The following is a 14,516-nucleotide window of genomic DNA, read 5'->3' on the forward strand; positions in this document are numbered from 1 at the left end:
TGCTGTACCGTTAGAGTAGTTTTTTAACTACCTAACCCCCAACCGGTCTTGACAGAAGCCGCACCATCTGAGCCTGGTTCTGTCGAAGGTTTCTTCTTTTTAAGAAAAAGGAGTTTTTCCTTCCCACCGTCGCCCAGTGCTTGCTCAGATGGGATCATTTGATTGTTGGGGTTTTCTTAAACATAAATTGGCCTATTGAAAAAATGTAGTGTTTCTTACTACATTTTATTTTCAATAGGCCAATTTATGTTCAAAAAAAAAAAAATTACAGCAGAAAAGAAAGCATGGGAGACATCTGATGCATTTCATTGCTTTTTAAAAAATAATTTAGAATTAATCTGGAACAAATAAAAGAAAGTAAAACTAATCTTTTGTGGATTCTTTTCTTCAATAAGTAGTAGAATAGGCAGTTCTTTATACATAAAGCGTAGTGTTTTGTTAAAAAATAAAGTGGCACAGCGGCACTGTGGTAAAGGCCTGTGTTTTTACCATCAGCGTGACAGCACCGTGCCGCCTTTGCAGTTTTAAGGCCCAGGGAAACAAGCCTGCCAGCGCTCTGTAGCGGCTGTGACCGCTGCCGATAAGGAAAGGCTGCTCTTCATAGAGGACTCAAGCTCGGGGAAACCTTTTCTGGTCGACTCTGGCTCCCAGAAGAGCCTCTGGAACTCTTGTGTCGTCTTTACAATGGTATATTATTTAAATCTCAAAAAAAACAAAATTAAAAAAAATTGGAGATTTCCCGTATCACATAACATGTGCAGGTACACTGGTACAGCACATGTGAGCGAAATTCTTATGTGTGTGCAACAGAGGTGTGCAAAATACAATAACATAAGAACAAGCAAAATATACGAATGGGTAAATCTGAGAATTATAAGAATAAATATATGTACAAATATAAGAGTGTATGTTAGGGCTGTTCGATATAACGATATATATCAAATGACGATATAAAAATGTCTATCGTTTCCTATTACGCTATCGTTTGTTTCGCGATGTCGTAAAATAAACTGTTTACAGCAGTATTTTTCATCGTTTTGACGGTCACCTTAGTGGCTATATTAATTTCTTAAAAGCACACCAGGACAGAAAAACACTCTCAGTCAGCCATGGATTGGCCTCTCCAGAGCCTGGACCTCAACATTATTTTAAAATTATTGTGCAATCATCTTGACAGACAACAGAACGAAAGACAGCCAACATCTGAAGAAGAGCTCTGAATGCCCTTAAAGAAGCTTAGAGAACTATTCCTGAATTCTACTTAAAGAAGGAAAAGGTGGTTATACCAGATACTGGCTTTGTGCAAACTCTAGAGAGCAGATTTGAAAGATGGCTGAGTGACAGATGAGGGAATGACGTAAAGTCTGCCTGCTCCTAGTCAAAAAAAACCCTTCCTCTAAGCATTTGATTATAGGGGTTGTTTCAGGGGTTGTTGGCTTTCTCCCTCTAATATTAAAGGGTCTTTACCTTACAGTATAAAGTACCTTGATGGCTTTTGTTGTGGAATGATGCTATAAATATATTTAAAATCTTTCTAGACTCTGTTGTGAATCAACAAAATTTAGCCTCCAATATATTCATGGTGCAAATGCTCTGTGGAAGATTTATGTTCCCTGCACTTCGGCGAGGTCACCAAGTTCAAATTTTGTGATGAAGAAAAATCATTATGTACCTCCGGTCCAGATGGGGGCAGCGTGCTGCTGTTTGAATAGAGCAGAACTGCTACTCCACTCCCTTTACTCTTTCCTCCTTCCCTCCCTCCCCCACTCGCTCACTGCTCTTCAGTGATCTCAGCAGTACTGCAGAGAGACATGCCAGCCACTTTGATCATCACACCGGGGGAGGAGAGAGAGTGGGACGGAGGAAAGAGAGGGACAGACAGCGCATGATGCAGACTTTCATGCAACATGCAGGACATCGAGGCTGATTTAAGAATTTGAGATTTATTCCAGAGCTCATGGAAATGGCAGGACAGACAGCTGATGAAGAGCTGACAGCAACAGAGAAAAAAGTGAAAGAATGACAGAAAGAGGGATGCTGAAGAGTGCTGTGAATGAGTGACTAAGAAGGCAAAGTCAAAGTGAATGAATGAAAGTGACCGAGTATCACCTGAGCCACTGTGAGCCAAACTGCTAGGATTGGCTGTTCCAGCTGAACCAGCTTTAACCATTTGGAAGTGTTTCACTCATGGCAGTAGGATCTCATCTAAATGTAGAGTAGGGCTGAACGATATATCGCATTTGCGATAATATCGCGACATGATCAAGTGCAATTTTCTAACCGCAAAGGCTGCGATTATACTCTGGACATGTCCAAATTCATGAGCTGCATCCTCCTGAGGCCGCATTTGTAGACCGATTACGTCACAGCGACGCGCCGAAGGCTGTCCAAATTACTACCATATCCCAGAATTCATAGCGCGGCCCAGCCAAACTCCAGTTTCCAGCAATGGCGGCCGCTACTAAGTTTTAAAATTACTCATACTAATCTTTCTGGGTCACAAAATAAACTTTTAACATATTTTCAGGCGAGAAAGTAGCTGTGTAAACATCAAATATCTGCTCGGTTTATCAAGATATCCCATATTTGCAAAAGTGCTTCGACGTTTTCAGAGGCGTCTGCTACCCACCAGCTCGACAGCTAGCCGGGAGCTCGAGGGTTACTGATGCGGCCGAGAACGGCACAACTCCCGGCACATCATTTTCAGATCACCGCGGAGTTTCGCTGCTCGGGTTAAACGTAATATATAAGTCACTTAGACAACCTAAAAATGTTATTGTTGGGCTTTTTTCAGTGTTTTGTTTGTTCGTGAGTAAATCGGTTTGGCTGAGATTAAAGTTATTAGATTAGATAAAATAAAACTTTATTAATCCCCCGGGTGGGTTCCTCCTTGGTTTTCACACAGCTGACTAAACGTCAAACAGAAAACTTATTAAACAGAAGTATGAGACAGTCGAGAATTTACACCAGTGTCTGGTTATATTTTAGATAGCAAGAAGCAGACGGCCGAGTTTATTAAACTCCACCGAGACAGCGGTGACGCTAATCAGAACTAGACCGTCCAATTTCACGCCTTTAAACTTTAAAGGCGTGTTTGTGTGTGTGTTTATACAATTGCTATTATGTTTGCACTTTATGTGTAATGTTACTGACTGCAGAGATCAGTAAGATGTGTGTATTTTTTATTTATTAGTTTTATTTATTTAATATTATTTTTTAATTGAATGACTGTCTAGTAGTTCACAGATGTCGAAAAACTGAGTGTGGTAAAGCCACTGATTTTTTTTTATATATATTTCTGCAATCTGCACATTGTACTGACTTTCATTTTAATGTTTACACCAGGGTTCCTTGTCAGCACTTTATGCTCAGATGTTTGTAAGCTAAAAATAAACTATTGTGTATGTTCAAATATACTGTTGTGATTGAAGAAGTTAAATAAAAATGTCAGTCATCAATTCATGCATCACCTCATGTCATCATAACAGAGGTCTGTCTTCCAGGAAAGAACAGTTTAAAATTAATGTAATATAGTATTGGCCATACTATATGATGTATTGCTTGTCTTTGTTTAATAATACAGAAGACAAAGACCTTAAAAAATAATCGCATATCGCATCGCAATCGCAATATTGGGGCAAAAAATCGCAATTAGATTATTTTCCATAATCGTTCAGCCCTAATGTAGAGGCACTCCCTACAGTTTTCAGAACAATAAATGTCAGATTTAATTAGCTGATTTTATTTAGATTAGAGTTAGTGGCCCAACAGTTACGTGACACACCAGAGTGTAACGAAGCGGCCATTTGCCCACCTTTGCATTGCTCTGTACCTTATCAAAGAACGTGACATTTCATCTAATGCTTAAACAAGCGGTGAATATCAAATCTATGAAGTGTTTTTTAGATGTTACATCTTAGATTTATAAGTCATTTGTGGGAAAGGACACATTAGCAATGTCCTTCATTAGCAGTACAGCTAACATCAGTGATGCATCTATAATGTCAAGTAAGTAAATAACACATCCTTGAACATTAATGTTCTCATCTATCACATACTTAAATACCACATCATGAAAAAACAAAACTTCTGGGCTCATTTTCTTTTTAGCTCTTCTGGCTGAAAGACTCATGCGTTGGCGAGGCATCCGTGCAAACTTCCACAGAAGGATCACCAGTGCTGGGCATAATGTGTTCCAAAGTAATGCATTACTGTAGTCCCAAAATATTTTTCAGTAATGCAGTAATGTAACGTTAGTGGATTACTGTTAGTGTACTAAATGTATTAATATTTATTAATTACGTTATGGTTACAGTTATGCATTACAAAGGTTATTTACACACCATGGCTACAAGGGAAATAAATCAAACAAAAATGCAGAAACAACTGTATCTGCTTAGTCAGCATGCTAACACAAAGCTAGCCATAAACCCAGAGTGATGATAAAGCTGAGTGCATGCTGACCCCCAGCCCAGCAGTCAGATCTTCAACAGCAGTTGGGCTTGTAGTCTCGGTTTCTACATGTTCATGTTTCACGTTCAGGTTAGATCAGATATAATACAACAAAGACTCATTCAGTTCCCTACGGGGGGTTCAATTTTTATTTGTCATCAGGACTTGATGCATCCAAGTTCAGAATCATTCAGTTTTGGCACCTTGAAAGACATTATGTTTTTTTGTTTTTTTGTTTTAATTTGTCATTTACAACAACACAAAGCAAAACCAAAGAACAAGAAAATGAGATAAAGAAAGAGACTAAGGCTGTGTGAAAGTCCAAAGTAATGGAGGAAATAAAATTAAATGAAAAGGCAAGATAAGATTCTCTTCTGTTTTAAAAAAAAGAGCCTTGATACGTTTTTCAAAGGTTGTTTTTTTTTTTTGTTTCAAGCATGATGAGACCCCACCCCAAATAACCCACTCAAAAAGAAAAACAAGATAAAGAAAAGTAGAAATTGACACAGTACTGTAACATTAATTACTACTTTTTTCACTCCCACTGCCCTTACATGGTATCATTGTTCAGTTGTTCAAAACATAGGTTTCTTAAAAGCAGATCGGATGATTTTAGATTAGCATGCATGAAAATTCTTAATTTTTTTTTGGAGTCACTTAGCTTCAGCTCACTCGTAGCCATGTTCTCACACGCACTACTTTGTGTCTTTGGCGGTAGTGACGATTCATTGTCCATAGTCATCTGCAAGTTTGCAGAGAGACCATCCATTACCCAGAGTTCTCTCTTCACTCCACCCCTGTATGGGGAAAAAGCAAGAGTGGCCAACTCACATCTAGCTGACCCTGAACAAAGAAGGCTGCCAGGGTTTTGGCGGAAGGCCAAACGATTTTGTTGTTGTTGTAAAAGAATGTGATAATGTATCTAACGCTAACCAATACGAGTTTATCAAGTAGGCTGAAGCCTTTGCCCGTCAAATGAGCCAGTCACAATGAATCCTCCGCCTTGGTTTAGTTTCCATGACGACTCGGTTTAGTTTCATTGTAGGTTACGTTGTTTCTTTCTTTTTTTTCTTTTTTCTTGATATTTTTTGCTTCAGGGAAGTCGAGTCATGATTTATTAACATATATGTTCATATATTTATATATAATCAATACATATATTAACTTATGTGTTTTTTCTTGGTTTTTTTCTTTTTTTTGCGGCCTGAAATGCTCCCTGCTAAAATCCCGTACCGCAATGGTTCACAGTATTAATGCGAATAAAGAATGAAATCAAGAAGATACAGTAACTAAAGAAAGGAGTAGGGTTTATAAGGGAATTTAGGGTGCGTGTGTTGGGGGGGAGGGGCTTGTGGTATGGTAGTGCGAGGGTTGGTTCATAGGCAGGGCTGTGGGGCCTTTCAATCAGACTGAGGAAGAGTAAAAAATATAAAGTTCGCCTATAAATGGGCAGTTTGGCCCAGCCCACCACTCCACAGTTCCACAGCCCCGAGACAACCACCAACCACCCCAACCCAGCATCATGAATGCCCCCCATCCCCACTCATCTTTCCCCGACCTTCCCCTCAACTCTTTACAAACATGTTCAAAACTTGTTAAACAATGGTTCATGGGAAAATCATGCATGTTTCTTTTTTTTATGCAATTTTACTCCATTTCCTTTCTATTAAACAGAAACTGTGATTATCTGAGGCGCTGTGGAGCTCTCAGAACTTCTCCTCTGTTGCCTACCCCTCGCTCCTCAGTCTTTTGGAGCCCTCTTTCTCTTTCTGTTTCCTTAAGCCACAATCTGTCTTTCCCCCCAGAGTTCCTCTGATTTCTCTTAATGTCTGTGTCATTTTCATACAGGTGTGGTGCGCCGATTGGCGGTGTTGCTATGGCCACCTGAGTCTTTCAGGTCCTTCTGGATGCAGTTGTGGACCTGCAGGAAGTTGTGGTCCCTCTCCGTGGAGTTATAGGTGGCTGTCGGAGTGCCTGTTTGGCCTTTGGGGAGCGTGTACATGGACAGCTCAGTGGAGGGCAGCGTCCCAAAGGCCTTCAGGCCCACTGGCGATGCCTCGCGAGAGTGCGAGGGATCTGTAGAACGAGACGAAGAGCGCGAGCGGCGTCGATAACGGTAGCGGTAGCTTGGGATGCGTGTGATGGCTGCCCCTTGGAGGTAGTCGGCGGCTCGTGCCCCCACACGCAGCTCCCGATGTCGGTCGATGAACATGTGCACAGCCAGCACACCCACCATTTCAGCCATGATGAAGGAGAGGGCGCCAAAGTAGAAGGACCAGCCGTAGGAGTAGCTGTTCTTCTTGGAGTCACTCTTGGAAGGATCCCCAGCATTGGCTGATATGTACACAATGATTCCTATAATGTTGCTCAGGCCTGGGTAAAGAAATGAGGGATGGAGATTAGCTCAAGAGCTAAAATGCAGCCAATCGTAGACAAAGCCACACGTTAAGCACACATTAACCTCAGTATAATGAAATATTCACAGGCGTAACACTATGACCACCACCCTAATATTGTGTTGATCCCCCTTTTGCTGCCAAAACAGTCCTGACCCATTGAGGCATGGACTCCACTAGACCCCTGAAGGTGTGCTGTGGTGTCTGGCACTAAGGTGTTAGCAACAGATCCTTTAAGTCCTATAAGTTTTAAGGTTGAGCCTCCATGGATGGAACTTGTTTGTCCAGCACATCCATTCAATTCAGAACCTCAAACTTACTGTTGTGCTCCTCAAACAACATCGAATACTGTTTCCATGAAAGTGTGTACATGATCTGAAAATGTTGCCCAAAGCATCACACTGCCTCCGCCCACTTGGCTTCTTCTCATAATGCACTTTAAAGACAAAATGTTCCCTTACTCCCTAATATATCCTACCCACTAACAGCTGCCATGATGAAGAAATAAGCATCATAATTCACTTCACATGTCAGTGGTCATAATGTTATGTCGGTGTATGCAAAGTAAATATGCAAAAACATATATGTTATAAAATCAGGTCAAATTAAGATCATCATATGTCATATTTATATTTTCCTCTTAATAATCTTACCTTCCTCCACACTTTTCACTGTCTGCTCAGACTGACTACATTTTTGTAACTTTTCTCTGTAAGAAGGGCAGCAAGTACTGTATTTAGGACAGCTGGTACCAGCAGCAGCTGAATCGAGTTCAGCATGTACAGTAGGGTCCACAAGTTTTTTGGACTACGCAGCTTTTGTAGTTTTGCCTCTGTACACCACCACTGGGGATTTCAAATCTAACAGTCGACATGTGATTGAAGTGCAGACGTGCAGCTTTAATTTTAGTGGTTTAACAAAAAGGATCACATTAACTGTTTAGGAACTACATTCATTTTTATTCATAGCCCCTATTTTCAGACGTACAAAAGTAATTTGGCAAACCCAAGTGTAGGTCTTTAATACCGAACATTTTCCCTGAGGGGAAAATCAAATCTCTGAAAGCTTAAAATGACTTATTATGATTTGTCATTATTTTGACACATAGTAGTGTTTCACTGAAAGTATAATGATTCAATAGGAAGTCACAGGGCCTAGAATGACATTTATGATTATTATAAGAAACCAACCTTTTCATATTTAATTGAGGCTTTTATGTTGAATTTGTTTACATTTCAACTGCTATTGTTATCCACCAGGAAAGTGGCCAAATAGCTGTCCTTCACATCTGATGGCTGAAGTGGCTGATGAATGAGCATGGCAGAGAACCATAAATATGCCTCAAATAAATTAGTAAATTATCAATGTGCAATGTGCATCTATGCGCAACAGCATTAATATGAGTAGAATCAGTGATACTTGAAAGAAAGCATATTCCCAAAAGTGCAGGATTTTTTTTTCCAAACTGGGGCAGGTTCACTTTTATTTCTTATGTCTTATTTGAATGTTTTCATCTGTGCCTTTGTATTTTACCCTCCTCTTTCTCCCCCCAGCCTCCAATGAGCTTCAACTCACATCCTTTGTCAGGCTCTCTGTTATCTCCCTTTCTGTATTTTCAACATCATACAAGAGGATTCTGGGTGTGTGTGGCCAGAAATAGACACAGACATGGACAGACAGCCAGAGAGACAAAAAAGACGAATACAAAGCTAAACGGTGAAAACAGTTCTGCACAAAGACATAGAGCAGCAGTCCGAGGTGTGAGGACTTTGTAGGCCTGATTGAGATGGATCAGAGAAAAAGTATCAGGGACACCTTATTTTTAGAGTGTAATCCCAGTGGCCTCCTCTTAGCCTAGCAACAGGGTGAGAGAGTCAGACGCAGACAGTGAGAAAGAGAGAGAGAGACAGAACTGCATCTCTCACTTCTGACTTGGAGGGGAACTAGTTATCTAGTGCAGCACAGTAGGCCATGGCCTAGAACCATGCACAGCCACACACACATACACAATCAGAAAAATTCTGTGGCAAAATGGCAACTTGCACTATCTTTGTCTTGTGTCGGATGTGGTGCTGTATAACGCAGTGCAACTGGACTCTAGAGCAGTGCAGACATGTTCTCTGCAGTGACGAATCACACTTCTCCGTCTGGCATTCTGATAGACGAGCATGGGTTTGGCGGTTGTCAGGAGAACGGTGCTTATCTGACTGTATTGTGCCAACTGCAAAGTTTGTTGGAGGGGGGATTATGGTGTTGGGAGTTGGGCTCTGTCCCTTAGTTCCAATGAAAGGAACTCTTAATGCTTCAGCATATCAGGACATTTTGGACAATTTCATGCTGCCAACTTCATGGGAACAGTTTGAGGATGGCTCCTTTCTGTTCTAATATGACTGCACATCAGTGCACAAAGCAAGGTCCAAGAATAAGCACATTTGGTGTGGAAGAACTTGAATGACCTGACCCCAACCCGATAGAACACCTTTGGGGTGATTTAGAGCTTAGACTGTGAGCTAGGGCTTCTTTTCCCACACCAATGTCTGACCTCACAAATGTGCTTCTGGAAGAATTATCAAAAATTCCCATAAACACTCCTAAACCTTGTGGAAAGTTTTCCCAGAAGAGCTGAAGCTGTTATTGCTGCAAAGGGTCAACATCATATTAAACCCTATGAATTTAGAATGGGATGTTACCCAAGTTTAGATGTGCGAACAAATACTTTTGGCCATATATATAAATATGGACATGGTCAAGTTCACACTTAAGTGTTTCAGATCATTAAACAAATTTAAACAGAAGTTTCAAAATGAATGTGTTTATTATTAAGAGGAAAAAATCCAAACCTACTTGGTCCTGTGTGAAAAAGTCATTGCCCCCTAAACCTAATAACTTGTTGGTCCACTCTAAGCAGCAGCAACTGCAATCAAGCATTTGTGATCAAGCATTTGTGATCACTGGCAATGAATCTTTTACAGCCCTGTGGAGGAATTACGGCCCACTCATCTTTGAAGAATCGTTGTAATTCAGCCATTGGAGGGTTTCTGAGCATGAACCACCTTTTTAAGATCATGCCACAGCATCTCAATCTGATTCAGGTAAGGGCAAGGCCACTCCTAATCTTCCTATTGTTTTTCTTAAGCCATTGAGAGGTGGACTAGCCAGTGTGTTTTCACTTTCAATCACTTTCCTAGTAGTAAAGTAAATCATACCACTGTATAATCTATATATCTATTATTTTTCACAGTGGTAACATAAAATCATCAAGTCTAACCTTTCTTAATATTTGCTTAATATGCTCCCCTTCCCTTTTCTCCCAGTATATCAGTATAGTTTTTAACTTACGCTGGCTCTTTGGTCAGCTTCATTTTCATCTGCCTCTTCATACATCCACAAAGATTTTACCTCCTCTAACTTGCTTCCTCTTAATGTTTACCTCCATCTCCTCACCCACTTTGACTGTTATATCTCTAAGTCTGCCTGTTTTCCTATTTCCCTTAATACCTGCAGAGACGAAGAGGATGCCGGCGCTGAGGATGATGTTATGCCGTGACTTGTAGAACTCGCTTGCGGCGATGCACAGCCCCCCCATGAAGAGCAGGATCACACTCAGGATGGGGAAGATACTGGAGGCTCGTACAGCACCTGCACACATGCATCAAGGCAAAAAATAGTTACCATAATTGTCATCGGTGGACACGCTGACATTAGTTCCTTGTATGGCACGAGATATGAGCAAATACAAATCTTTTAACCAGAAGCTAACAAAGTATGAACGGTTTCAGAGAAATAGCTGCTTTCATGCTTTGCTTTTGGACTATTAAACCTCAAACAATGATCATCAGTAACAGAAATTTCCCATTTGTGAAGGTAATCTGAATTTCTTCAGTCTCTTTCAGTAGCAATGCTGCACTTGACAGCACAACAGGAAATACTTTTAACAACTTAAACACCTTTTTTATGTAATAAAAACTTCTTCTAGGTCTCGTGTTCTTCAGTGACTTTTTCTAAACACTTCTACACCCAGGTTGCAAGACAGGGACTTCCAGTGTGGAAGGGGTTAAGCACCATATCTGCTATCATCCTGTGAAAATTGAAAACAATTATGCTTAAAGCGGTGTACAACATTTGCTTGCACAAATTTTCAGCAGTAGGCCAAATTACCACTTTGGAGCGCCTCGGTACAACTAATCCTTGATATGATCCTAAAGAGGGATCTTTTATTGCCCTGTATATAATATTATTGTTATTACTTTGTTTAACTTCCTTGCCACTTTTCCTCCTTTTCTATCTGTATCAGATCCTCCAATGGGCATCGTGTCTGTCTCCCTCCATGAAACCCCTCGTCATCCCTTTATCGCCCCATCTCTCTGTATGTGTCTGTCCTCATCATCTGTCTGTTTGCCATCTGCGTTGCTGATTTCCTGATCGGCCTCAGGGTTGTCATGGCATTGCTGTGGTCATGGAGCCGGTTTCTGAGGAGACCAGTGTCACGATTCTGAAATTTTGATTGTATTTCAGCAAGCTCATTCAGGTTATTTCCTTTTCCCTTGCAGAAAGTGTGCCAATATTCTAAGCTCTGGTTTTCAATGAATCTAGCATTAAAATCCAGATGTGCAAGACTCTGTGAAGCAAAGACTATTCTTATGCTTCTTGTGAAACTACTAACAAAAGTGTTTATTGTAAACAGCTGCAATTTTGCAGACCTTTGACCTGACTTTACATCCTATGTCTCTCGAAATTATGGTCACAAAGCAAAGGCAAAACAATGCTGGCTGTAATAAACCAGAGTTTGCCTCCATTGCTTTGCTCAAAGGTCCTTAAAATGAACAAAGAGCAGGTCTTGTCCCTGGTATTGTTTCTAATGTCAGTAGCTCCCATATTGGTTTTCTTTTCCCTCCCTCATTTGGTTTTTAATCCTGCATTTCTCTCTCCCTCCAACTCTCTATTGCAGCTGCTCTCTGACCGTTTCATCCACTGAAGCAGATCAAATATTAAGGTGACCTCAGAGTTGGAACTGCACCAAGATTCCCCTCCTCCTCTTCCTCCTACTCTTCTCCCTCCTATTTGTTTTAACCCCATCACCTCTTCTTCATGTGCTGTCAGTGCAAATCGTCTTCAAGGTGGAAATCCTTCATAACAGGTGCACACTGTACGTACACAAAGACACACACATATTCAAAGAATAGGCAAAGTTGCCTTCTGTCACATTCACTCACAGTCATGTAAACATGACTTCAGAGGATGTTACACTGAGTTGCACTTCTGGAGAATCAGTCCAGCATTAACTACTACTAACTACTACTACTAACTACTGCCTGCCCAAGACCCCAGTCACACAGGCCTAGAGACAGGTGGTTGCTAGGGAACAAAATGAGTATTCCCTGACTGGTTGTGAGTGGTTGCTGGGTGTCACTCTGAAATCAATTGCTAAAGCTCCAGTCTTGCAGGTCAACAGATCGGTGACCTGCTGGTAATGACCGGTTACTAGGGAAAAATATATATTCTCCAACCAGTTGGCAAGTGGTTGCTGGAGGTTGCTGATAGTCATTAGTAGAAATTTGTCAAAGAAGTATACAATTCTGCACTGATAATTTTAACAGCTTTGGTCACTAGGACATTGCCACAACTGCAACTATGTTTCTGTAGACACAAACAACTATTCGATAAGTGACAATGCAACTTTAAAAACGCAAGAAACAGAGAATTTTTGCCTTCAAAGTAAAAACTGTGCCTCTAAAAGAGTTAGGCTGTGTTTGCAAACGAGTTGGCATCTTCCATGCAAATATGGGCGCCTGCAGCAATCTCTTAGCAGCACTCAGCGGCAACCAGCAACCTCCACCAAACATTTGCCAACTGATTTGACAATATGGATTTTTCCATAGTGAATGGATGCTGCTAGGGAGTTGCCAACTAGTCACTAAGGGTTACGGCTGTGTCACAGTAATCTTTACAGTGACAACATGAGTAATACCTATACCACACACACGATTTTGCTTTTGCTGTGAGGACACTTGTTGGCACAATGTGTTCCCTTAGCTCCTCGGTCACCGATAGAGGGACCAGACCACAGTCCGGATTCCGACATAGACCTATTGCTAAATTTTGACAGACTGTTTCTATTTCACTCTGCACAACTTTTCTCATCTTTACAGTAGAGTTTTTTAATCTGTTCAGCCTTTTCTTTGTCTTTACAGGAGTCAGTATATGTACAAATCATTCAGAGCACGTGTGAAAACAGACTACTGCAAGAAGCTGAGATGCAGAAGTCCAAAGACAGAAGAACCCACTACTAAAGAAAAACAACAAGCAGCAGAGATTTGTTTGGGCCAAGGATCACAAGAAATGGACATTAGACCAGTGGAAATCTGTGCTTTGGTCTGATGAGTCCATATTTGAGATCTTTGGCTCCACCCGCCGTGAATGGATGGCCTCTACATGCATGGTTCCCACTGTGAAGCATGGAGGGGGAGGTGTGTTGATGTGGGGGTGCTTTGCTGGTGACAGTGTTGGGGATTTATTCAAAACTGTACCAGCATGGCCACCACAGCATCCTGCACCAAAATGCCATCTGGTTCGAGTGTATTACTTATTTGCTTTGAAAAAATGGTACATGCTGATTCCAGATCTTTCTGTAGCTTACCACAAGTGGTCCTCGGCTTTTGGAAAAGTCTTCTGATAATTCTTTTCACTCATGTGACTAAAATCTTTCAGAGAGCACCTGGAACGTTCTGTAGTTTAGAAATTCTTCTGCAACCAATGCCATCAGTATGTTTTACAACAATAAGGTTGTAAAGGTCTTGAGAGAGCTCACTGGTTTTACCCGTCATGACATGAGACACCTTTTTATAGGCCCTCAGATGGGACTGAACCAGCTGATATTAATTTGGTCTAAGTGTCACGGTGTACAAGGTGGATTCACGCGCTGGACTCCGGGGATTGATGCACACAAGAGAATTTATTAGTGAACAATGTCCAATGAGTGTATATACAAAAGGTGAGAGGGGCAGGGCTCCGGGGGAAATCCAGGTGAACACTCTTGTCTCTCTCCAAACAATCCAAACACGAATCCACTCGAACACTCGTCACTCAGGGAACACCAGGGAAAACAGTCCAGAGGGTGAAATTCTCACAACAATCCAGCGAAGAACAGCCGTTGCTTCCTGGCTTAAATGCCATCCACACTGATGAGGCACAGGTGTTTCCTCCTCCGAGGGCGTGGGCCAAGGGCGTGAACCCATAATGAGTTCCGCCCTGGCGCGTGAGAGAGAGAGAGAGAGAGAGAGAGAGAGAGAGAACTAGAGAGATAGAGAGAAACAGCTGATCAGCGACCAGCTGAACCTCCAGGCCGTGACACTAAGTGGCAGGATTGATTTCTAATTATTGCGAGATTTCAGGTGGTGTCATGACTTTCCGTGCCTGCTTGTTCAATACTTTTTCTGTTTGTCATTTCTCATTATTAAAATAAAAGGCTGCACTTTGTTATCAGATTGGCATTTTGCTAAGCTACTACGCAGCTACGTTAGCTAGCACTATCAAACCTGTCAGGTTTGGCATTGTTGCATACAACATACTTTACAATGACATAAGTGGTTATGTAAATTCTGACACAATGGATTCAGAGAGAAGTATGACATGCTTAAATAAACTTCTTGGTTTTACCCGGTGAGCAAA

General features: G+C 41.3%; 1 protein-coding gene across 1 annotated transcript in view; it reads right to left on the reverse strand.

The window, feature by feature from the left end:
- Nucleotides 1-4,657: 4,657 nt before the first annotated feature.
- The window catches only part of LOC146667015 (voltage-dependent calcium channel gamma-2 subunit-like), a 66,885-nt gene continuing 57,026 nt past the window's right edge, over nucleotides 4,658-14,516 (reverse strand). The window contains exons 3-4 of the mRNA XM_085408403.1: nucleotides 10,347-10,487; nucleotides 4,658-6,825 (exon numbers count right to left, since the gene is read on the reverse strand). Of these exons, the coding sequence (XP_085264529.1) occupies nucleotides 6,293-6,825; nucleotides 10,347-10,487 (674 nt within the window). The 3' untranslated portion in view covers nucleotides 4,658-6,292. The remainder of the gene's footprint in view (nucleotides 6,826-10,346; nucleotides 10,488-14,516) is intronic.

Source organism: Rhamphochromis longiceps, linkage group LG6 (assembly GCF_057381845.1).
Source record: "Rhamphochromis longiceps isolate RC_006_pf linkage group LG6, R_longiceps_female_GT1.1, whole genome shotgun sequence".
Lineage (NCBI taxonomy): Eukaryota > Metazoa > Chordata > Actinopteri > Cichliformes > Cichlidae > Rhamphochromis > Rhamphochromis longiceps.